Source organism: Gadus chalcogrammus, chromosome 20 (assembly GCF_026213295.1).
Source record: "Gadus chalcogrammus isolate NIFS_2021 chromosome 20, NIFS_Gcha_1.0, whole genome shotgun sequence".
NCBI classification, from domain to species: domain Eukaryota; kingdom Metazoa; phylum Chordata; class Actinopteri; order Gadiformes; family Gadidae; genus Gadus; species Gadus chalcogrammus.
In genome coordinates, this window is record NC_079431.1 from 20,797,486 (window position 1) to 20,823,517 (window position 26,032).

Sequence of the window (26,032 nt, forward strand, 5' to 3'; positions counted from 1 at the left end):
AACATAAGCTTGTTTGAGCCTCCTGATTGGAGCTCGGTCCGACAGGTAAAAATATCGAGTATCGCACCTCACTGTCCTCATGGTGTCCTCAGTAGGAAGAGAGAGGAAGAGAGAGACAAAAACACAAAGAAGGGGGTGTGTGATAGAGAAAGATAGAAAGGGACAGAGATAGAGAGACATTGAACCAGAGTGGGAGTCCTTGATGCTCTGGGTTTCCTCTCTCTTAACTCCTCCCTCTCTGCAGTCTGGGAGATGCCACCGAGCGCTCCTCTCCTCATGAGCACTAACGTCCCCCTGTGGAGGTGGTGGGGGGCGCTCTAGCGCTGGGCGGGTTGGCTGCCGGGCAGGGTGATGTTCCCCAGGTGGAGCACGGGCAGAGGGTGGGCCTCTGTGTTGAACACCCAGCTGTCCAGAGGCAGCAGGTCATCACTGGAGAAGAGCAGGTACAGGTACCTGGAGCCGGGGGGAGAGGAGGGAGGGAGGCAGGGGGAGAGGAGGGAGGGGGAGGGAGGGAGGGGGAGAAGGAGGAGAGGAGGAGAGGGAGGGAGGGAGGAGGAAGGGGGAGAGGAGGGGAGGAGAGGGAGGGAGGAGAGGGAGAGGAGGACGAGAAGGAGGAGAGGGAGGAGGAAGGGGGAGAGGGAGAGTAGGAGGGAGGGGGAGGGGAGGAGAGGGAGAGGAGGGGAGGGGGGAGGAGGAGGAGAGGGAGGGAGGGGAGAGGAGGAAAGGAAGAGAGGGAGGGAGGGAGGAGGAGGAGAGAGAGTGCATGAGAGAGTGCAAGCAAGCTTCATTCACAGTTCCTAACACTGACCTATAACTGACCTAAGTGTTCTAACTACTGTTGTTGAGTGGCTTCCCCAGCAGGGGCACCAGAGGGAAGGGCTATATGTGGGCCAGCTGACGGAGCTCTAGCGCCCTCTACCTGCCACCGATGATATCCAAACAGCAGGTTACAGGTGGAACGAGATAATATATAGACATTTACGATTAATTAATATCATGCTAGCTATGTTGATGCAAACAGTCGAGAAAATACATGATAGTTATGTTTTGCAAGACAAAGTTTAAGTTCAATGGTCCAGATAATTTATGATTTATTAATAATAGCACAAATATTGTTATACTGAATTCAAGCTGGAAGCATTCGGCTGTTAAATATTAACGCCTGCCTCCACCTTGCATCAACAAGTCATTGAACTCACCGCCCCGCACACAGCCAATCAAATCCACCCGAAGAGCACCAGACACTTGCTTTGTTTACCCACAGCCAATCAAATCCACCCAGAGCACCAGACCCTAACTTCCCTTACTCACAGCCAATCAAATCCACCGTAGAGCACCAGACACTTACTTCAGGGTCTCGGCCAGGAAGAAGCTCTGCTGCACGTCGTCGTAGGTCGGGTTGGAGGAGTAGACGTCCTTCACCCCGAGAAACCCCCACTCACCCTGCAGTACTTATCGATAGCCTGGACACACAGGGACAGACAGACAGAGTTAGGGTGAGACACACGGCAGTACTTATGTATAGCCTGGACACAAACAGGGACAGACAAGAGTTAGAGTGAGACCCCCTGCATCATTATCTATAGCCTGGAAACACACACACAGGGTTGCCTCATTTACTTTTTCATACACATATTTATTAGTTCATTAATTGTTTATTTGAACTCAAATGGCCTTCTATCTCATGTGATGAATAGGAAGCCAGAAGCAGGAGAGGGAGCAGGAGAGGGATAGACGGAGGACATGAATACAACCAGGAGCCAGAGGGGGGAGGGGAAGAGAGAGGAAAGAGAGAGAGAAGAGAAGAGAAGAGAAGAGAAGAGAGAGAGAGAGAGAGAGATAAAGGCAGGGGAGGCTTTAATGGGCTTACAGCAGCATGCTTTAATTAATGTCATTGCTTGTTATATATGAGACGAGGTCCTGAGGAGACACACACACACACACACACTGGGCAGAACAGAGATTACACTAACAGCCTCAACAACACCATCACTACATGACACACCACTTATATAGAGTAGGGGGCTACAATGTTCAAAAGAGCCCAGCAGCACCAGACGTCTTTACAACAGAGATACATATGATGAAACAGACATGGTCGATGATGGCCAGGTCAGAAGGACTACCGGAACAGACCTCCCAGGGTTTAGTTTCAGTGAAGACCTTCAGAATGCCTCACGTGTTCAGCTCATTTATAGCTCACCAACATAGAGGAGTAGTATAGTCATTTAAATATTCAGGGGAAGGCCAAATAACGAAGAGAGTCAAGGGTCCATGAGGACGAAGGCATAATCATCATCATCTTCATCATCCAGGCTCTAGTCTATGACAGGCTGGCTGTGCCCCACAGAGCCCCGGTGACGTCCCCCTGACATGGATGGCTACCAGGGGGTCCAGAGCCAGGAGGCTGTGGACTGGGGGCGGGGGGAGTTGAGGGGAGGTACGCTTTGTAAATAGCTCCGTGAAGCCCAGACGGCGGTCTCAGAAGAGGGGTTCCTCATTGAGCAGATGGGAGGAATCCAAGAGGGGGGAGGGGAGTGGTGGTTGGAGCGGGAGGGAGAAGGCTTTCCCCCTGTTGTTATGGTTACGCTCAGCCCGAGGTGATGAGAGCCCAGCTGGTCCTAGTGTATTTACTAACGTGTTATGAATTCATGGAGAGGATGTGATTAACTTCTAGAAGGCTTTTGGAAGAAAAGAGATCAGCTCTGTGTGATCAGTCACAAAGCACAACGTGATTACGTTTACGGCTTCATCATCGCTTCCTGCTTATTAAACAACAGCCCCCCCTCTTTCTCCTCCCTAGGTCCCTACTCTCCTCTCTCGGTCTCTACTCTCTCCTCTCTAGGTCCCTACTCTCTCCTCTCTAGGTCTCTACTCTCCTCTCTAGGTCTCTCCTCTTTCCTCTCTAGGTCTCTACTCTCCTCTCTAGGTCTCTACTCTCTCCTCTCTCGGTCTCTACTCTCTCCTCTCTAGGTCTCTCCTCTTTCCTCTCTAGGTCTCTACTCCTCCTCTCTAGGTCTCTCCGCTCTCCTCTCTAGGTCTACTCTCTCCTCTCTAGGTCTCTACTCTCCTCTCTAGGTCTCTACTCTCTCCTCTCTAGGTCTCTCCGCTCTCCTCTCTAGGTCTCTACTCTCTCTCTAGGTCTCTACTTGCTCTGTTTTGGCTCTTTCGCGCTCATAGCTTTAGTCCATAGTGTCTAGGTCATTGTTTGTTTTGTATTATGTCTCTCTCCGGTCTGGCCTAGTTGTTCAGTCAACATTTGCTAAACAGGGCGCTTAGCCTGGGACGCATTATTTAGTGACCTCACCTGCGCAGCCTCCCAGCCCCACTGGCGGTACTTGGGGTCGTGGGTGAAGCGCCACATGTACCAGTAGGTCTCGATGACCTCCGGACGCAGGATGTAGTACTTCTCGTTCTGTCGCACGGCAACCGCCTCCAGGCCACTGTCGAATTTAAAGGCCTCTGGTCCCAGCTTCAGCACTGGAGAAAGAGAGCAAGAGAGCAAGAGAGCGATAGCGAGAGCGAGAGCGAGAGCGAAAGAGAAAGAGAGAGAGAGAATAAGGAGTAGAAGAGAGAGAACAAGGGGAGGAAGGAGAATAAGGAGAGATTGAGGAGACAGAAGAAGGGCGATTTAGTGTTTGGGATAGGATGCGGAAAGCAGGAGAAAGTGGAAGGAGTCTTGTGTGTTCAGTTCAATGTGTCTATAGGCCTGTGTAAAGTAAATATGTGGGTTGTGTGTGCCTGTGGCTGTGTGTTTGTTTGTGTTTGAATTGAAAGCCTTTTGCCTTTCAATTCATTGATTTTCCATGGCCTTGACAGTTTTTCAGATTTCTTGTTCGTTCAGTTTTATTCTCAGCCAATAATGTTGGTTTTTGCCAATGAAGACTGGCACTACGGCCAGATGGACAGACCTGGTGGCCCATATAGGATAACACCGGGGTCAGAGTGGACAGAGTGCTCTCCTCTTGGACACAGCTAATGGCTAGGTTAGTGTGTGAGTGTTGGTATGTGTTTTAGTATGTGTGTTAGTATGTGTAGTGTGTGTGTGTATATGTGTGTGGTGTGTGTGTGTGTGTGGTGTGTGTGTGTGAACGTGTGTATACATGTGTTTACATGTGTACGTGTACCCGTTACCTGTGCGGTCGTAGGACTCGTGGCAGGTGTGTGCGATCTCGGCCCCCAGCTGCAGGTAGTGGCCGGCCTTGTCGTCGGGAGAGCCGTCTGCGCCCAGGGCGAACATGCCCCCGGCGAAGCAGGTCAGGTGACCCATCTTCCTCTCCAGGTGGCCGTTCTTCCACTCGCCGATGAAGGTCAGCCCGCCATTGGACTTACGGATCAGGTGGCGCTCGATGGCCTGGAGGGGTGGGGCATGTGGGGTCAATATGTATGTACATATATATGTATAACTTTTTTGCCCACTTTGGCCACTGTGACAGGTAGATTTAAAAATCGACCAGCCACTTTTTTATACGCTATATTTTTAAAATATATGCGTACATTTTAAACAATATAATAGTAACAATAGATAAGCAAAATGTTTTTCTGATGGAAAAAAAATGTTTTTTTTCCCATCAGAAGTGATTTTTACTGTAAGTAGGTGCTACCAAGAAACTGAGTTGAAAACGTTACACTCTTACTGCATATGATAAACAATATACAGGTATCTGCCATGTTAAGTCATGTTTATTTCAAAGGTGTTACGATGACAAGTTTGGGGATAATTCATCTATACAAAATATCTTCAATAAAAAACAAATTGACATATTAACAATAAAACAACATGCATGGCTACACCATCATAAGTCAATGGGATTTTTTTTTTTATATTTACATGTGACTGCATACAAATGTATCAACAGACATGGTAACTAACGCATGATAGTAAGCATTATTGGCCCTTAACACTAATATTCAGAAAAAACATTGCCTCAAAAGGCTATTGGCTTAAGCAATACAGGTAGAGGCATATACTTGAACTTTATACCCTGAACTTTTTGAACGTTGCAAACGTGCAAAAACATAATTATATATTTATGTGGCATTCAGTCCAATGCTGTGGTAAAGTGTGTAAAGTATGACCAAGTGTTTCTTTCTGTTCAATAGATACAACTTTATCAATCCCCTGAAGGACAAATTTGTTAATGTTTGTTCCTATAAAACAATAATGGTAAAAAAATAAATACAAAACACGACAGTAACTGAGTAAGTCAAACCGTCCAATCTGAAGAGTCTACTTAATCACTCCCCTACTCACTTCCTCCAATGCAAAGCGAACATAACTGAGTAGGGGAGGGCGTAGCCTAACTAGTTTGTGAACGACCCAGAGAAACGCAACGCAAATTCAATGTGAACATGTATGAGGCTTTAATAAAATCCCGGACAAAAACATTTCTTTAAAGTGTCTCAAAAAGAGGGCATATCCGGGCAAAATAGGACGTCTGGTTACCCTACGTACGGGAAACCCATTTGATTCCTACCTGTAACACTGTTAAATAGCGGCCCAAATTGGGGGGCGCTATCCTGGTAATTTCTCTGCGCGAGAAAGAAAGTGTGGCGTGTGAGCGTGTGCATGGGTTGAATTGTGTGTGTCTCACGCCGAATGCGTGAGACTTGAGAGCCCCGTTACCGGTATATTATCCAGGATGTTGACAGTCGCAGTTCAGCAAAAGAGGCGTAGAAGAAGGGGACCGGATGTTGACAGTAATGGTTGTGGAACTGTGCAGCGCCTTATGACGAATGTATTAAATATGCAAATTTGATCTGGGCCCCGTTTCCCGAAAGCATCTTTAGCCTAAGTGGATCGCAGAGTGGGTCGTACGAGCATCGTACAGTTTTCACACCGTTTCCCGAAAGCATCTTTGGTAACGAACGTCTTAAAAACGCTCACGAGTCACGAGTAGCTAACGAGTGCTCCATTGTACTCGTAGGACGCTAAGAGCCTCGTTAGCCTACTATAGCCTCAGTGGCGTAACCAGCGGACATTCCTAGTATTGGATGCGTTTTATTATAACACATTGGTAATGGTGTATCACGTGCGTCTGAGCCTAATGTGGGCCATTATGTTCTTAGTTTGAGAGAGACAGTCGGAAATGTTTGAGCAGGCAGGGCACTTAAAATGTGTGAGAGAAAGTGGGGGGGATTTGTGCAGACTGACATAGGCTACTCATAAAACGGAGTCTAAAATAATGTAAAAAAAATACAAATAAAATAAAAATAAAAATATTAATTATAAAAATATTAACAAATATGCAAAGGAGCAGGCAAAAGGCTGGATATGTTGGGGATTGGTCAAGTTGACGGGAATGTTTAGTGACATGTGGGAGGGTGGAGGGGGTTAAAAAAAGTCTCAATCACTCTTTGACGTGCATGAAAACCAACCGCGTAGTTATGAGGGAGGCCGTCCTCACACCGATCTTCCTCGTCGTCATCGTCCTCAATGTCTACCCCAGCTACCCCAGCCTTAGCTGCAATTTTGTGCAACATAGCTGTCACACATCACAGCGCATGACTTGGCCGGCGAAAACTGGAGTCCTCCGCTGGACTTGTGAAGGCATCTAAAGCGCAACTTCCACCTCCCGATCGTGCGCTCAGGATTAGGACTGATATATATGTCGGCCTAGGCTTAATCAATTGTGTTTTAATATCTTTAGCATTCATATTATTGCAATCTATTATTTTCGTAGGCTACTCTGCGGTTGGCCTTGATGGGGAGATATTTTAACCCTTTTTAACCCCATTTTCCTCCGACATTCCTGCGTCTCCCCCTGCGTCATAGCCCGTTTCAGCACCATGTCAGTGGACAGGTACAATCCTAGTATCGTCTTGAGTGCAGCGAATGCGCGTTCACGTTAAGAGGAGTTTCGGGAAACGCTCCAAAGAAATTATCGATGGTTCGAAAGATCCATCTTTCGAACCATCTTACGAGCGAAGATCCATCGATATCGGGAAACGGGGCCCTGACCTGACGTGGCGTGTGGCGGGTGTTAATTTCCATCCCTGGTGTACACATACATATGTGTACACACAGATATGTGTACACATATCTTTACATATATGTACACATCCCTTTTTTAAAAAGAACAGTGCTTTATTTAAAAAAAATTATGTGCGTACATAAAAAAAAAAATAGCCCCACATCATCACATAGCCTTCACCATACCTAGAGATTGGCATGGTTTTATTTCAGTTAGCCTATTAGGTTGGATTTGCATTGAGAAATCATTAGGCTAACTGAAAAGAACCATGCCAATCTCTAGGTATGGTGAAGGCTATGTGATGATGTGGGGCTATTTTAATTCCAAAGGCCTGGGTGACTTTATCAGGATGCATATTATCCTGGATCCATGAAATAAATGGCCTTTAAAAATAAAAATCTGCCTGCCTCTATGGGAATTTAACATAGGGGTTCCTATACTTATGCACCCTGTATTTGATTGAAGAACATTTATTTATTTACAATACATTATTCATTCACAAAGAAAATTGGTGGCCTAAAAGGTTGGATTTTTCTTCATTTGTTTAATCAAGGCATAAAGATCGATTTCCAAAAGGTGATTTATTATTCCTATTTTTAGTCAACTTTAGCATTGGTGCATAAACTTATTCTTACCACTGTATACAGTGTTACACCTACACCAGAGCGCCACTGGCCATGCAGGATACAATTCTACACAGCAACATTAATCCATTGGGGATATTTTGAAATGTGATATGCGTCTGAGTAAATGGCATTTTAGTTAGGCTATTGTTTGAGGCAGGGTACTTTGTAATGCGCCCATTGTGTAGAACTAATGACCAAACGATGGCTCTATTGAGAGGATTCTCCAGGGCAGGTATACACCGTCTGCTAGACACAGGACTCCTACAGGACCACGTCTTTAGTTCCCTGCATCACCTCGCTGGGATTCATGAATATCTGTTTGAGTATCAATATCTTTCAGATTTATGTGTGATTATTTTAATCCACCGCCCCAGCAGCAGTATGCTAAAAATAAATGTCCCTTTCAGTTTTAATGTTGGGACATTCCGGGCGGGAGAGCTTGTATTTTTGACGGCATTGAATCATTCGTCTGTATTTCTACATACCCCAGTACAACCTAATCCCACCAGAGCCTAGTCTACAATATGTGTTAGATTGTGGGTCAAACAATGGGTTAGGGCCTGGTTTTACCCATTGATCAACATAGGGACTAACACAACCCCTGGCAGTATTGATGCCTTGCTATAGGGTAAAGTCGGCGTTATGTTGGACATGTACCTCGATTGCGTCGTCGTAGGTCTTGCGGGCCTCAGTGTCTGTCTTGTCGGACATGAGCCAGGCCTTCAACAGGTACTCATAGAAACTGTCTCCAAGACCCCCCACCGATGTGTGATCTGGAGAGAGAGATGGAGAGAGAGACAGGGAAGTCAAATAAAGATGTCACAGTAAAATTAACAAGCACAGAAGAGGCCAGGCGTGCACATTGAAGATCAAAATGATCCATCTAACATGTATTAGAGTGGACCCCTCAGTCGCAGCAAGCTCATTTATTATAAGCTGATGAAAAATGATTCTGCAAAATATGTCTAAATGTTTCAAGAAAAAAAGTTGACTTAGTATTCAATTCAGAGAATGTGCTTTAACAAGCAATTACCCTCATCATGGTCTACATAGCTATTTGTTGATTAGAATTAAAAATATATTACCACTGTTTATACTGCTGCTAATGAGGTGTTTGTATGTTTCTATGGATCACGTTGCTAAAGTGAGATTCCATTAATAGGGTTTATTGATCAAGAGGTTATGCCTTGAGGAAAATGTAATTTATTCAATATAAATATATTATATTCATTGAATTATGAACCATTAAATCCAATTCCAGTGTGCCCAATGATCCAATACTAACATGAGCCATCCTAGCTGGGAGGCTCAAATAACTGTTTAAATGCAGATAGTCTCTTTTGAATGTTTAACAATCTAACAGGGCCATGTATGAGGCATAAAGAAGAAAAAAAAAAAGCCATCTAGAGATACAAAGAGCGAGATGGAGGTACTGAGACCATGTAAAGGCAGGTCACAGTGAACCAGACCAGGGTTGGTTAATCTTCATTATGCTAATGTTACTTTCCACTGAGTCAGAGTGACGCAGACAAATCACTCACACACACACACACACCATCTCTCTTTCTCATGTATTCTCTCTGCTCCTTTTTCCTTCACCCTCTTCCACCTATGTCCCTCTCTCAGCATCTGTAAGTGTTAATTAGGCAGCAGTTATCTCTTACTGATTAACACAGGGGCCTAGAGGACAAGGTAGTGCAGAGAACATCCCATAATTACTGTGGTCTTCATTAAAACATACCAAAATATCTGGACGCACGCACGCACACGCACACACACACACACACACACACACAGACACAGACACACACATGCACCCAGGCACACGCACAAAGAGAATGGTACATGACAAAGTGAAGAACAAACAGGCAGAGATACAAGATCCATCACCAGCTGTCGGGATGACTCCACACCTAACGATCCATCTGTTAATGTAGTCTGCATGCATCCATCACTCTGCCATGCTCTCGCTCTCCTTCACCCTGCAGTCCACCCACTGTCTGCATGCTAAGACAACTAGCTAGCCAGCCAACCAGCCAGCTAGCCGGCCGACCAGCTAGCCGGCCAACCAGCCGGCCAACCAGCCAGCCAGCCGGCCAACCAGCCAGCCAGCCGGCCAGCTAGCCGGCCAACCAGCCGGCCAACCAGCCAGCCAGCCAGCCGGCCAACCAGCCAGCCAGCCGGCCAACCAGCCAGCCGGCCAGCCAGCCAGCCAGCCAGCCAGCCAGCCAGCCAGCCAGCCAGCCAGCCAGCCAGCCAGCCAGCCAGCCAGCCAGCCGGCAAGATTCAGATTCAGAAAACGTAATTGTCTGTCGTAACAGAAAATCATCTTTGACTTGGCTCGACATACAAACAGGACAATGTACTGATAGGCACTCGTACAACATTGATTTCTGAGAGCACACATATTGTGTATCGATCTTAAAACAAGTATAAATATTAAAAACTGTAAAAATAACCAAGACCAAAGACAAAAGCTGTGGCTATGTTTGAAGTGTAAAGTGACCGTGCGTCAGGGTTAATTTGTCCATTGTTCATTGTTTATTTAAGCTGTTTATTGCAATGGGTATTAATGAGTTTTTGTGTATGTTTTTCTTAGATAGGGGTACTCTATATAGGCAGCCTGGTGGCAGAAGTTGGAAGGACTTGTGCAGGGGGTGGCTGGGATCCTGTGTAATAAGGTTGGCTTTTCTTTTAACTGCCTGGCTGTGGAGTACTGGTAATTGATTTTGAGTTTTGCCAGTTTTTTTGCTTCCTTGATTGATGATCCGGGAAAGCTTTGATTTGTTTTTGACAGAGGTGAGGGTGAACCAGGATGTGATGTTGAACGTGAGTACAGAATATATGAGTGATCTATAGACAGCTGTTAAGATGTCCTTTGTGACATCAAAGCTCCTGAGTTTCCTCAGCAGGAACAGGCGTTGCTGTGCCTTTTTCTACACAGAGTCTGTGTGCTGGGAGAAGGACAGGTGGGTGTCGATATCTGTGCCCAGGTATCTAAAGGCCTCTACCTGCTCACTTGTCTGCTCACTTGTCTGCCCAGCCAGCTGGCCAACCAGCCAACCAGCTTGTCGGCCAAACAAAACCAGCTCATCTTTCAACACTTTTTTAACTAACGGACAGACAGACGAGCAGGCAGACAGAATAGAAATGCAGAGAGACACAATAGACATAGAGAGGTATAGAAGAGACATACAGATAGATAAGAGACATGCAGAGAGTTACAATAGACATAAGAGAGGTATAGAAGGGACATACAGATAGATAAGAGACATACAGAGAGTTACAATAGACATAGAGAGGTATAGAAGAGACATCCATCCTCTGCATCTGTTCCTCTGCATCTAAAGGTCAACTAAAGAAATTACAAACTGCTCAGGCCAGGGCTGCCAGGTTAGTATTACATTGTCCATACGAACAAACACTATCAGTATGCACCATCAACTCTCATGGTTAACGGTAGAGAACAGGCTGGTTTTCAATACAACATTTTTCAGGAACACTGTCTTCTCGTCTCAACCCGTTTTCTTATGTAACCAAATTGTTAGATGTAGTCAGGTTCAGTCTCATTTTACTAGGTCAGCCGATGATGGCCAGATGATATTACCAAATCCAAAATCAAATGCTTTAAAGAGAAGTTATTTAACGGGCCATCAATCATTGGAATAATTGCCCACTGAATATACGTCAATTTAATAACAAATTCTCTTTCAAATATCGTTTGAGAATGCACTATTTAAATTTGCGAGTAGGGAATTGTCATACCTACTGTATGAATGCAATGATTGTAATACCCATGAATGTAATAACTATATCTGAATAATTTGTTGTTGAGGATGTTGATAATGATTTACTCCCTTTATTATCATTGTTAGCTGAATTATGATTTGTGTCTTGTTATGTTTTGTGTCTTTATGTGTGGACCCCATGAAGACTAGCTCGTCCCACTTCGGTGACAGCTAATGGGGATCCTTTTAAACAACAATAAACAACAATACCGATAGATAAGAGACATGCATATAGAAAGAATAGACAGAGGTATAGAATAGACATACAGATAGATAAGAGACATGTAGAGTGATACAATAGACAGAGTGGCTATAAAAGAGATATACAGATAGATAAGAGACATGCAGAGAGTCACAATAGGCAGAGAGGTATAGCAGAGACATACAGATGGATAGGAGACATACAGAGAGATACAATAGACATAAAGAGGTATATAAGAGACATACATAGATATTAACAGTATAAATACAGAGTGATAGAAGAGACATAGATATATAATAGACCGATAAAAAAAAGAGAAGAGAAAAAGAGAGAGAGACCCAGGGGGTACTCACGCTGTCCCCAGCGCCCGGTGCGTGGGTTCAGGTAGTTGGGGTACAGTCCATTAGGACGGTCCATCTTGGCCAGCAGCTTCCTGATGTGCATCACCTATGAGGAAGCAGGAGTGTGTTCAGAGCTCTGTTCAACCTCAGACCTTCACCATGTGTTCAGGTCTTCCAACATTCTGGTAGTAGACGGGAACAACACTCAAGACTTTCATCATGTGTTAGGCCTTCCTACATTCTGGTAGTAGACGGAAACAACACTCAGACCTTCAACATGTGTTAAGGGCTGATTATGGTTCCATCTCGACACAACGCAAGGACCACGCAGACGCGTGAACCTGTTTTGGTTCTGCGTTGGGTTTTAGTGAGCGGACCAATCACAGCCCTTGCTTCTGCGTTGCCTCGACGCAAGGATAAAGTTGTTTGGAGGCGCAGGCCCTTGTCAGGCCCTTGCGGTGGATGCAAGGAGCAGGGCTGATAGTAAGTGAAATTATCTGTGCCTGAAATTATCAAATACATTTGAATACACCATATAGAATTGCCTTTCTTGACAACAACAAAAGGAGCGGAACTTGCACACCATGTAGCCGATGCAACAATACGTTTTTGCATCGGCAAAAAAAAACGTATCGGCAATCAGTCAATGGTAGTAGACGGTAACAACACTCAGACCTTCATCGTGTGTTTAGGTCTTCCTACCTTCTGGTAGTAGATAGGGTCTTCCTACCGACTGTTAGTAGACAGGGTCATCCTACCTGCTATTAGTCGACAGGGTTCTCCTACCTTCTGGTAGTAGACGGGGTTCCCGGTCAGGTAGGTGAGGTGGACGAACTCCATGTGCAGCGTTCCGAACTCGGCCAGGATACTGCTGCCTGCAGACGCCCAGCCCCAGTTACGACCCACACCACTGAGCGAAGGGGGGAGGGAGGGAGGGAGGGAGGGAGGGAGGGACAGGGTGAGAGTTATAGAAACATTGCATATTCTGAGACACAGGAGTTGTGACCAAAGAATCCAATGTAAACTCAAGTTGTATGGACTCCTGACTTGTATTGCTATATATACGTATAACTAATAATCCACACACAATACCCATGCAGACCTTGACAGAATACATTGGGTCACTGACTTTTAAAGTCCAGTGCATTTTCACAGCAAGAAGTAAAACAAAGGCCAAGTCAGGCCCTAGTTCATCGGCTGATGGTTCGTTTTTGTGTCGATATTCACTGACAACTTGACCACAGCCTTAATAGCAGCAGAGGTTTCCACTGTGCTGTGTTAGTGAGAAAAAACAACCCTGAATGGAGACCTGCCCCACAAAGCGTGATAGTTGTTGCATGAGATCTTGGGGATTGTCGACCCCATGGCAAACAGTGGAACAGTTGGACCATTATGCAGATACTGCCTCTACTTCTGCCCATTGTCTCGTTTGCTTACCGCCAGTTGGATGCATCAAAATGAATGGAATTACTAGAGAACTAATGATACCCACCCTCCCACCCGAGTGGAAGGAGTCGGCCTGTGGTTTAATGAAGTCATTTGGTTTTATTATTTATTTATTCAATGGATAAATAAATACAGAGCACAGACAGCCCTGGTGAACAGCAGTACTGAGAGAAAGTCCCAGAGTAAAACACACATGTACACACGCACTTAGAACAAGCACCGGGAACTTAAAGAGGATCATAAGGCCTAATGATTAGGGACAGAACACATTACATTTTTATAACATAAAATATTATGTTTTCCCTTTTTTTCCCTATGCATGGTATTTTATATTTTCATTCACACATCCCTGGTCATTTTGAGTAAACTTATTTTAAAACTTTATAGTAACTTATACCTTAAATTTTAACAATGTTCTTGTTCATTTTCCATGCCAATAAAGCTCTGAATTTTAATTAATTCATTAAGAGAGTGGGTGTGTCTCTGTATGAGGTGCATCATGGGTAATGTAGACGCTTGCTAATCACCTCTTGAGGTTTACCATGGCCCATGGGATTCCAGTAGGAGTGTTGAAGGCTGGCAGCAGCTTCTCTGCAAGCTGCACGGCCTTCAGCTTGAACACCTGGAGAGCGAGAGGAAGATGAAGAGGGACAGAGAGAGAACATTTGTAAATACAGGTTGTGTCTAGCATCCCAAATGGTATCAGAGCTCGCTACCAGAAGCAGGTGCCAGGAGCGATATTGCCACCATTACTTCCTAGTACACCTACATAGTACTATCAATGTCGGTATGGAAAATGCAGAATTAGAGTTCAAAGTACAAATTGCAAGGAAGCACACTGTCAAGCACATACTGACATATATACATACAGTTAATATATCCAGAGGCCGACAGAGATGAATGAAGAAAACAAAGACAGGAGACAGCCTGATGTCTGTGTGGTCATAGCCAGACTGCCTGGGGACCCTCCGTCTGTCATTCAGATGATGTTATTGAGACAAGATGTAAACCTGACTCATCAGTAGGACTTTCAGAACCCATCAACTGGTCACACTACTGTTGCACCGCTCAACTTTGCACCGGGAACTGTTAGTTTGCTGTGAAGTACAGAAACACGGTTACATAAGGTAGGTTTGGTCTTTGTAAGTGGCTTTATAATAGTGTTTTTACATAATGCAGCCGATAAATAAGAAAAATAAACATGAACAGGAATAGTGAACTCTGTGGAAGCATCGTCTGAGCGTTTACTCCATGATTGTAGATGAGGGAAAGAAAGAAGAGGGAGAGAGGGGGGTTGATAAAGGAAGAAATAGACACAGAGAGAGGGAGAGAGACACAGGAAGAAGGAGACACAGATAGAGGGAGAAACACACAGGAGTGAGACATAGAGAGAGGGAGAGACACACAGAGAGGGAGAGAGACACACAGAGAGGGAGAGAGACACAGAGGGAGAGAGACAGAGAGGGGGAGAGAAACAGGAAGGAAAGAGACAGAGGGAGAGACACACACAGAAAGAGGGAGAGGGGGAGAGACGGAGAGGGGGAGATACACAGGAAGAAAGAGAGGCAGAGAGCGAAAGAGAGGGAGACACAAATAGAGGGAGAGAGACCCACAGAGAAGGAGAGAGACATACATAGGGAGGAGAGAGACACAAAGAGAGAGGGAGAGAGACACAGAGGGAGACAGACAGACATAGGGAGAGAGAGAGAGAGAGAGAGGGAGAGAGACAGAGAGGGGGAGAGACACAGGATGTCTCTCCCCTTCATTATAAACTGTCATTGCATGAAACCGTGTTAACAGTCCAACAGGAACCCTCCTTATGCAGTGAGGAGAGATGAAACCAGCGACCCCAGTCTAGTGGGCTCAGTAAAACCAGGGTTGGGTTCCTGTAATGGGCGTCAGAGACCGCTCGGTAGCAGAGAGCGTAGGGGGGCACTTGAGCAGGGAAAGGAAGGTAATAACACCACTAGATGTGACGGCAGATCTCTGAGCATGTTTAGGTGGTATAATCCTCCATCTGGCTCAGTACAAATCCATCATCTCCAATGATCCTCAACAGAGAGTCTACCCCAACACCGCACTGCCAGGCGGGCGCGCTGTTCTCCAGCAGGGCAGGTTGAAAACACACTGAATCAGCTCCAGCTCATCATTCTGTCCTTTTAGACTGTATTTCAAATCTATTTGTCGTTACATAAGACATAGCCAGTCCCGTCAACAAAAAAACGCTACTGGGTCGGTTCATGGTCCCCTCCCCGAAATGGTTTAAATGAAGATAGTTAGAACAGGAGGTAGACAGCAGCTGAATCATCTGAACATCTGTCAGGGCTTTGAGGCGTGTGTGTTTGAGTGAGTGAGGCAGATAGGGCTGTACAGCGCCACCGTTTTGAATGCATATGCTATTACTAATGATTGTGTGCGAAGAGAACATATGGATAAACTAAGGGTGGGCAGATTGATCCCAAAATGTCAATACTACGGATACTACGTCTCATTTTCGAAGCTAGGTAGTAGCGTCAATAGGATCGATACCAGTTTCAGTTTCTCTTCTCTACGTTGTGCCCATTTCATAAAGAGTAGAACTGTCTAATCTTTTTTGTTTCACATCTCACGGGCACCGTGAGGTGCATAGGTAAAGCTGTGAAAGGACTCCATTATTACTGAAATCTCTAACTACTAAATATATTTTGGGGAAAGGGAGGATCATAAAATCATCTTCACTTGAGCGTTGAATCCATCCGTTTCTATGTTGTTGTCCTGGACTAAACTTTTTTACCGTTTTCAGTAGCCTATAATCTGTCCATCTTGATTTATTATCATTAATTTCATTATTATTAACAATAAGCTATAACAAAATTAGTATTTGGTCTACTGAAGTCTACCAGCTAATAAATATGGCGTAAAGCCCTGGATGCTGAGGAATCTATTTAGATGGCGGCATTGCCGACATATGAGAGCGGGAGAGAGATAGAACAGGAGGAGGGAGGAGAGAACCGACAGGAGAGTTAAGAAACTATCGGCCGTAATGATATATTGAGAGACCTAAAATCATGTCCTTCCAGAGCAAATACGCTGACTTGGCATCAGCACACACACACACACACACACACACACACACACACACACACACACACACACACACACACACACACACAACACACACCCACACACACACACACACACACACACACACACACACGTGAGGCTACCTCCTGTCCAGAGAGGTAGTAGGCAGCCAGCAGTCCTCCAATGAAGCGGATGTTGACCTCAAAGACGGACACCTCGGCATTCTGGGGAGGAAACAGGAGAGATCAATCAGACACAGCGGAGTCACTGGCAGGACACGCCCACAGATGATACAGAACATCTTTCCCAAAATAAGACGCAAACCTCCACCTTTCTATGCGCTACAGCCCTGTCTCATCTGCTAGTCAGCTGATGTTGCCAAGAGTGAAATTATCATGATGTGACAATTAATGCAAGGATATTTTTTCCATGACCCCAGATACATTTGTAAACTTTTTGAAATGTTGATGTCTTTAATGATCATCACAAAAGTAGGAAGTGATTAGCAAACTCAAGAGTAGCAAACTAAGATGTGTAGATACATTTTTGAAAATCACGCATGGAAATGTACATAAAATCTTTTGTTGCATCGAGATGCATTGATAATCGTTTTAGAATCTAATCGTTGACCTAATAATCTGAATCGAATCGTGAGGTGCCAAGAGATTCCCACCCCTAGTGTGAGAGAGAGGGTGTGTGTGTGTGTGTGTGTGTAAAGACAGAGATCACATTTAGATTAAAAGAAATAGCATCGCATCGTTGAGGACGACCTCTAGTGGCGTGGAGGCGTGTTCGATTTGTAAACACACCGGGTGGCACTTGCCTGATTACGGCACGTGAGGTGAGTGAGCACGGGTGAGGCTATAAAGGTCCGCGATTTCCGGCCGGGCTTAGAAGGGTTTGTGCATTGGACGACACGAGAGCACGCATTGGTATGTAATTTATATTTTGAACTAAGGTGTAGTTTGAACAATGCGTATGTTTCTGGCACTTTTTCCCGTTTGTCATGTCTTCCATGTGACAGCGCATGGGACGGCGCAGACGTCGTTAGTGACGTCTTGGGCACGTTTGGTGGAGGCGCACATGGTGAAAATGTTTGTGTGGAAGACCATTGTTATTTTACAACACAGTGATATTAGATATCATAGTGATATTGTAATTATATATTTGTTTATGATATCTAACCGAATTACTTGGATTTGTTTGATATCTAACAGATATTTGGATTTGATTTAAATGTTTGATTAGGCATTTTGATTTATTTGAGAACTAACTTGATTTAATTTGTCTTTATCAATAGGTTTTCAACCTAATCCTAATCCTAATCCGAATCGCAATACAGAATGCTTGTTGTTCATGTTTAAAACAATTCATGTTCAATAAAAGGAAGGAGAAGGATTTGAGCTGTCCTGCGTACTCTGTCTAACAGTGCCATTTCAAGTTGGGCAAGCACAAATTAAAACATCACCCAGATAACTTGACAGTTGAAAACCAGCGGAGCAGCTTGGAGAAGAGGATAAAAGGCCTTGGAAGTCCAGGAAAAGCTGTTTACGCAGGAGAAGAGAGCTGTGCTGGTCCGTGAGGTCAAGATGGCGGAAGATGTCGTGGGGAAAACGGTGAAGCAGCTAAAGAAGGAGAGAACCGCTGCGAAAAGCACCTTCACCAGACAGGCCAACTTCCTCAGCAAAGGGGCAGACAGCATGGTGGAAGCAGAGCTGAGGGAGGAGTTTGCCGAGCTCTCATACTGCCGGAAAATCGTTCTTGAGGCGAATGATGATTACAAGACAGGGCTTTTGGCCGAGTCTCAAGAGCCAGAAGAGGAAGACGCGGTTCTCGAAGAGAAGGAGGAGCTAGCGTTGAGAGAACCGCTAACAAGGCAGAAGCAAGGTTTGGAGAGGTGAGAAGAATTGTCCAAACAAACCTGTGGTCCAGATATGGCCAATACGCTATCACAACTGCAATCACTGAAGGAGAGAAGGCCTGCGGTCGGGCGGAGAAGTTACCTGTGGAGAGTACTCACCTGGATGCATATGAGATGCACCTGACTCTACTGGAGAAAAGGATCAATGAGGCTGCCAGAGTTATGTCAACCTGGGAGCGGTGGATCCCAAAGGCTGAAAGAGAGGAGCTAGATGGCAGGGTCAAGGACCTGAAAGCTTTAAACGGCAACCTTGAACTGAGGAAGGCTGAGTTTGTCACTGCACAGAGGATGTCGGAGGATGCGCTGGCTGCAGGAGCCTCAGGACCTGAAGCAGTGAGAGCACATCCCCCGCCAGCAAAACCAATTGTCAGAATAAAACCAACCACACTGCCCATCTTTTCAGGCTGCAAAAGAGAATACCACAGATGGAAGAAAGACTGGGAGAGCCTTCAAAGACAGGGAGAGCCGTCTGGCTCAGCCGAAGTCAAGAAAATTCAACTCCTGGACAGTGTGGATGACAAGATTGGGAAGGATATCCGGCTGTCAACCTACAACACTGCAGAGGATATGTTCAGAGTCATGGACAACCGGTATGGAAATAAATCAACCATTGCCATAGAAATCCTGGAGGAGTTGGAACGAATACCCCCTGCAAGGGGAAGCCAGCCAAGACTCTCACACAACATCTCCGCATTGGGATGCAAAGTATCCATGGACAGAAGATCCTGCCTCGCTCCCCAACAACAAAGGTGCAGTTGAAGCTACATTCTTGAGAACAGAAAGACAACTAAGGAGGGAGCCAGAGTGGAAATCAGCATACACAGCCCAGGTCCACGAGATGGTTGAGAAGGGCGCAGCCGTAAAACTCACTAATGATGTCATCAGCAAGTGGACAGGACCAGTGTGGTATGTAAGCCATTTGGTGGCGCCAAACCCTCACTCAGTGACGACTCCAGTCCGGCTTGTGTGGAACAGCAGCCAGAAGTGCAGGGGAGTGAGCATGAATGATATTCTGCTAAAGGGGCCAGATGTTCTAAACCCGATCAGAGCTGTGCTGCTGAGATTCAGAAGAGGTGTGCATGCTGCACTTGGAGACATCAGGAAGATGTATAATTCAGTGTGGCTAGAAGAGCGAGAGATGCATCTCCACCGATTCCTTTGGAGGGACAGTCCAGACGAGGAGATGGGTCAATATGCCATCACAAGGGTGAACATTGGAGACAGACCAGCCGGTTGCATTGCACAGGTAGCGCAGAGTCCTGGAAAAGGACAGTTATGTGGATGACATTCTAACTTCCCATAACAGCCTGGAGGAACTAGACAAGATCACTGAAGGGGTTGAAGAAATTCTGAGAGCCGGAGGCTTCTTTCTGAAACCGTGGGTCCGGTCAGGCCAAAGTGGGAGGCCAGAGGCTGCAGCAAAGGTCCTGACATCAAGAGTGGAAGGGATGGAGAAGAAGAAAACCTTCATCCTCCCAAACCAAATGAGGGATGAAGATAACAAAGCCCTGGGCATTGGATACAAGGTGGAGGATGACAAGCTCTACATGATGACCTCGATCAACTTTTCCAAAAGGAAAAAGAAGATGAGAGTAGGCAAGGATCTTCTCAGAATGGAGGTGAAACCTGGAACGCCTAACCCGCTGACAAGAAGGGACCTGTTAAGCCAAGTAGCTGGACTCTACGACCCCATCGGTTTGGTATCACCTCTGAAACAGAAGGGCGCTATCCTTGTTAGGAGAGCATTCCAGGAGGCAGGAGGAGGGAAGTTGACCCGTGAGACCTGGGATAAACCACCGTCAGAGAGCCTCAGAGAAGAAGCCATTCAGCTGTTTGAGGAGTATGCGCAGCTTGGACAAGTTCAGTTTCAAAGAAGCCTGACACCAGCTCACTGGAAAGGGAAACCATGGGGAATCACATTCTCAGACGGGAGTGACAAATCATATGGAGCTGTGATGTACCTGAGGTGGAACACTAGTGAAGGAGCCGATATCCGGTTTGTAGAGTCGAAAGCCAAGCTGACTCCACTGGATCAGAAAGGGGAGGCCGTGAAGGCTGAAATCTGCGGCGCAGTCTTTGCAGCCAGGCTCAGGAAGTATGTTGAGAAGCATGGAGGCCTGGAAATAGAGCGATGGCTCCATCTGGTGGACAGTCAAACAGTCCTAGGAGCCATTCAAAGAGAGAGTTATGGGTACCAAACTTTCTTTGCGAACAGAGTGGGTGAAATCCAGAAGGCTGGCCCAGTTGAAGACTGGTGGTGGATCCCTGGAGAGTATAACATTGCTGACATTGGAGGAGTGGCCTAAAAAGTCAGCAGGAGAGGTTGCAGCGCACGCTAGAGAGAGTGTCAACAGACTCCAGAGAAAGGCATTCTCAGCAGGAATGACAAGGGCTCAAGCAAAAATAAGCCAAGCAAGTGCCCCTCAAAAGACCTGAAGGATGAAAGTGAAGAGAAAAGTATGGCCGCTGATCCAGCTCTTCTGGCAGGAAGGCCACCCAGGAGATGGAAAATAAAGAACCTACTGGAAGTGAGGAATTACAGCTCCTTGTCCAAGCTGGTCAGGATCATCGCCTGGATATGGCGAGCTGCCAAGAAGTGGATAGAGATGAAAAGCCAGTCAAGAACTCAAGAAGCTAAGCATAAAGTGTCATCACTAAAGGAAAAGGCCAAGCAAACTGTGCTTACAGTGAGAGAGCGTGAAGATGCCCTCAGGGATCTCTTTGGTGAAGCTCAGGAAGGTGTAGCTTTTCCTGACACTACCCTAAGCAGACTGGCAGTATACAGAGATGTGGACTCTGAGCTCTTGGTTTGTGGAGGCAGGATTCAGATGTTTGATGAAGACAAAACTGCAGTGCCCGTCTTACCATACGAGGCATGGGTGTCTACATTGCTGGCACAGGAAGCCCACAAGGCAAACCATGAGGGGATAGCAGGAACCTTGCTCAGGATGAGGAAAAAAGCCTGGGTAATCAAAGGTCGAAGAATTGCAAAACAAGTAGTAGACAGTTGTGTGGTATGCAGGAAAAACAGGGCAAAACAGTGCCAGCAGATCATGAGTGACTTGCCACCAGAGCGAACAGGCCCAGCATTGCCATTTGAGTTTACAACCATGGACCTGTTCAGACCTTATGAGGTAAAAGATGAAGTAAGGAAAAGGGTCAAACTCAAAGTCTGGGGGGTTGTATTCTGCTGCATGGCTTCAAGAGCCATACACACTGATGTTGTGAGTGACACCCTAGGAAATTGTGGACAGATCCTGGCACAAACTTTGTAGGGGCCAGACCTGCTCTGGAGGAGCTTCACAGATTTCTGAGCACACTGAACAGGTCTCAGATTCATGTTCATGTTTAAAACAATTCATGTTCAATAAAAGGAAGGAGAAGGATTTGAGCTGTCCTGCGTACTCTGTCTAACAGTGCCATTTCAAGTTGGAGCACAAATGAAAACATCACCCAGATAACTTGACAGTGTGTGTGTGAGAGATAGATGCTGGTTTCATCCTTTACATTCCCCAAGCTGCACTACATAAATATGGTGACAGTTCTTCAGGTCTGAAGGAAAACAATTTCACAAACTGTCATCCAAGTGGCAGCCATCTTAAATGTTTAATTCTGAATCTCCTTGTCACTCAATAGGGGGTTAAGACCAAGAGCAGGGTAAACAGAGAGAGAGAGAGGGGGGGGGAGAACGCCTTTACCTTGAAGAGACTAATCATGACTAACATGACAGGTCCTGCCGTATGGGAGCAGCCATGCAGGACCGGGGGAATTTCATATCAAAATAAAATTCGCCAGATAGCCTGTCCACTGGCTTCTCTCTCCACATCTCCTTTATGGCTGCCTTCTGCCCTCGATTTTGTGACATGTCACATATGCAGCACACACAGCATATAGTTTCACGAGCATGTAGGCAACGGCCATACTGACTAAAATATAACGCCTTTTCTTTGCACAGCCCAAAGTGTTGATTATGGATCCCATAGTCAGTGCTTAACTGCAACTGCAATCCGCCTGACTACGACCCCGCAGGCGCTGAACGCAGAGCAATATCCAGAGCAGCACCATCGTTTTCTACAGTTTTGCAAGACTGCCCTGCTACCTGTAGTGGATCACATTTGGGTCACAGACAGAGAGATAGAGATGAAGACAAGAGAGAGCTAGATGGAGAGAGAGTGAGCATAGGGAGGGAGAGAGAGGAAGAGATAGACGGAAGGACGAGATCGACGGGGAGAAAGACACGAGAGTCTTTCTCACAGAAACAGAAACAGAGACACAGACAGAGAGAGAGAGAAGAGAGAGCGAAGAGGAGAGAGAGAGAGAGAGAGAGAGGGAGAGAAAGAGAGAGAGAGAGAGAGAGACAGAGAGACAGAGACGAGACACGAGGAGGGAGACCGACGGAAGAGGGTCCCATGCAGCCTTCCATCTCCTTCTGACAAAGGATAAAGGTTTATTATGCTCTGACGAATGCACTCAAGTCAGTCAAGCTTGGTCCTCTGACCATGGTGACAGATACCCAGGGACCCACTGCCATCCTTCATCAGGGCCCCTGGACAGTCCACACTGACTTATTGCTGGATTAAAGCAGACAAGGCAGGCCATTACATTTTAAAATAACTGTGTGTGTGTCATGAAAATAGGTACGTGTGTGTGAACACAATGTAGTATGCTTTGAATGTGTTAGGGTATGTATTGGTGGGATACACATGCACGCATCTGCCTTAACAAACATAAACACAAATGCCAAGACATAAACATAGCTAAGACCATTTAATGTCCTAATGTTTTTCTTTAAGGGACCTGTAAACGCTGTAAAAACTTGAATGGAGCCATGAGAGTATTGGCAAGCACAGGTTAAGCTGGAGCTGCTCACTGTCCCTTCTAACAGCTTGTTAGAAACACCTTAATCAGTTGGGCTGGAGACACATCGACGGAAGTTGCGCAGGGCCCTTAACCAGCGCACAAATGAGATGCCTTTTCTGATTTGTAAACGATTCAATCCGTTCTCACAAATGTTTTACTACAACACAAAAGTGAGTTCTGACGGGGGGAACAAAAAATAATAATAGGTCCTTCAAACTATCAGACCAACGATCGTTTCGATCGCAGCAATCGCTTCCCTGTCATGATTGTGTTACACCAGCCATTAGCGCGCAAGAGGAGAAACGGGATTGTGATTAGCTCCATAAAAGGGATCGGAAACAGAAATCGCCGGGAGAACGGGCTGGGGATACCCAGTCTAACACCGTAATCTATCTAAACTATAACCGCATTTCACATTAATCACCATCGTTTGCCTGCGTTACCAACGTTGTCTATGCTGACCTAGGGTGCGGGAATGTTCATATCAATAAGGTTGAGTTCATAAGGGGTAACATTATCTTTTCTGAGTCAACAATAAATTTTGGCCAGGTGGTGTTTGAGCACACATTGTTAAACTTCAGATGTGCGCGACCGTCTCCAAAGTATCCCGCTGCTTCGGGTTTTCCTTTGTAGGGCGCGTTGATAGGGAGGAGCAGGTGAAGTCAGCTGTCAGTTACGTGTGCAAGTATCAGTGATACGCAGGTTGATCCAATAAGTGGTAGTGCATACCCGCGCACCATTGGGCCATGTATGCGCGCTTGTCTCTGTGTTGCGTGTGCAAACGAGAGATGACAGGGAAGAAGAGTGCTATGCGGAGATGAATTGAACAGAATGAATATTTATATTTCAAAAACGCGCACTATAAAAAAAAAGAAAAAAAAAGAAGAATCAATTTGTGGCGCTCTGTGTTGTTTCTGTGGCGATGCGCCACACATTGGGTCCTATGCATGGGCAAACACTGTGAGCTACAGAATGCAAGTTTATTTTGCTTGTACGATGCGTCGCTCTCCGACTTTGTTGGTTGAACTTCTCTCTGGGTGACAAGTCTGCAGAAAACGTGAATGCTTAACGGGTCCGTTTCCTGTTTTGGATTAAGATGAATCATTGAGATCATGAAGAATGAATGCCATCTGTGTGACCCCCAGGCCAGTCTGGGGTGTGATGGGTTGGTTGCCTGGTACCTTACAACTGTGCCTATGTAACAAGTGTGTCCATCAACCGCAAATGAATTCCCTAGTAGCTGATTGAGATGGAAATAACATTTTCAAATGATTGTTGTTTTAAGAATGGTTTTCTGTCCCCCCCTCTCTCACCCCATCTCTTTCCTTTGTTGTCTTCACTATTCTCCATTCCATGGCTGCCTCTGCTCCTGAATATCAGTTCCTCCCCTTTCTCTGCCCTTTCTCTATTCCTCTATTCCTTCACCACACCATCAATTGGCCGTTTTCGCAACTTGTTCCACTCTCACTCTGCTCCTCCCTCTTGTCTCCCTCACCTTTTTACTACAGAGGTTTAATGAGCGTCACGACCTCGCCATGAAAGCCCCCCCTGCCTACCTCCATCACCTCTGCACTGAGTATTACATGTGGCACCCCTAGCCAGAGAAAGCTGGTGATAGGGGAGGGCTGGCCCTGGAGAGAGGTGGTGATAAGGTGAGTATCAAGAGAGAGAGAGAGAGAGGAGAGAGAGAAAAGAGAGAGAGAGAGCGAGAGAGAGAGAGAGAGAGATATAGAAGAGAGAGAGAGAGAGATGAGGAGAGAGCGAGAGAGAGATAGAGGGAGGAGAGATCTATAGAAAAATGCAGATTCAAGATGGACGGTTTTAACTAGTGCATGTTTTTAACGGATTTAAACTGGTTAAGTTCTACAGGGTCGTAATTAGTTTCCACTAATTATTGTATTGAGGAACCAGCTATAATACATGAGATGGAAGTAATAACATGTATATATTGGAAGGTAGGAACGATGATAAACTGCAAATGCATACATCACCCCATTGTTTAGGGCTCTATTCCTAGAGTAAGGCATATACTATATAAAAGTATTAACCCTTGAATGACTGAACTGACCTGACGACGAATGAGGTTGGTTTAAACATGGCCCCTAAAGTAGTCCTAAGGCCTCTTTCCATGAGCTGTAGCCTCTGCCTGCATGGGTTACCATTGCGCCTGCATGTTTACCATGGCTCCTGCTTTGTGTCCCGGTTACCACAGCAACCCTCCTTTTCTGTCAATACTAAGGATCAAACTCAAGGCCGAACGCTCACAGCTTTGGGAAATGATAATACATTTGTGGCAGCATGTCAGGGAGCGTGCATCCAGGTAAGAATGATGACAACGACCGTGTGTGTGAGGTGAGAAAGGGGCTGAAGTTGCAATTGCGAGAGCGAGGAGCGAGAGCGAGATACAGAGATACAGAGGAGTGATAGTCTCTCTCATACCATTGAAGTGTGTTCTAGTCTGTTTGTCCTTCTATCACCTCAGTGGGCCAAAAACTCAGGCTTGGCGATATGGCCACACTCTTAAAAGTTTCATCAAGAAACCTGTTAAAATTGTTTTGAATACAAGTTTGAGCATTGTTATGGTCCGAGTCTTTGTGGCTGGAGTGATATTCTGTTTTGGAATGTTTTTAACGGTTCAGATATTTTCAGGAATGAAATTTGACAGTCAGTCAGCAACTGTTAGTAAAACTCTAGTCTGATGAATTGTTGGACAGGATGGTGTAGGGTGTTGAGTGCCCAGCTGGTTCTGTATTCAAAAGCCCATGCCCGCGTTTTTATAAGGGCCGGAGAGAGGTCCCGATGGTTTGATCA

General features: G+C 45.7%; 1 protein-coding gene across 1 annotated transcript in view; it reads right to left on the minus strand.

Annotated features, from left to right (window-relative positions):
- Positions 1-316: 316 nt before the first annotated feature.
- LOC130373065 (mannosyl-oligosaccharide 1,2-alpha-mannosidase IB-like) overlaps positions 317-26,032 on the minus strand; it is a 54,956-nt gene continuing 29,240 nt past the window's right edge. Inside the window, 10 exon segments of the mRNA XM_056579297.1 lie at positions 317-453; positions 1,349-1,427; positions 1,430-1,463; positions 3,308-3,480; positions 4,135-4,354; positions 8,258-8,373; positions 11,944-12,037; positions 12,718-12,841; positions 13,905-13,999; positions 16,584-16,664. Coding sequence (XP_056435272.1) covers positions 318-453; positions 1,349-1,427; positions 1,430-1,463; positions 3,308-3,480; positions 4,135-4,354; positions 8,258-8,373; positions 11,944-12,037; positions 12,718-12,841; positions 13,905-13,999; positions 16,584-16,664 — 1,152 coding nt within the window. The 3' untranslated portion in view covers position 317.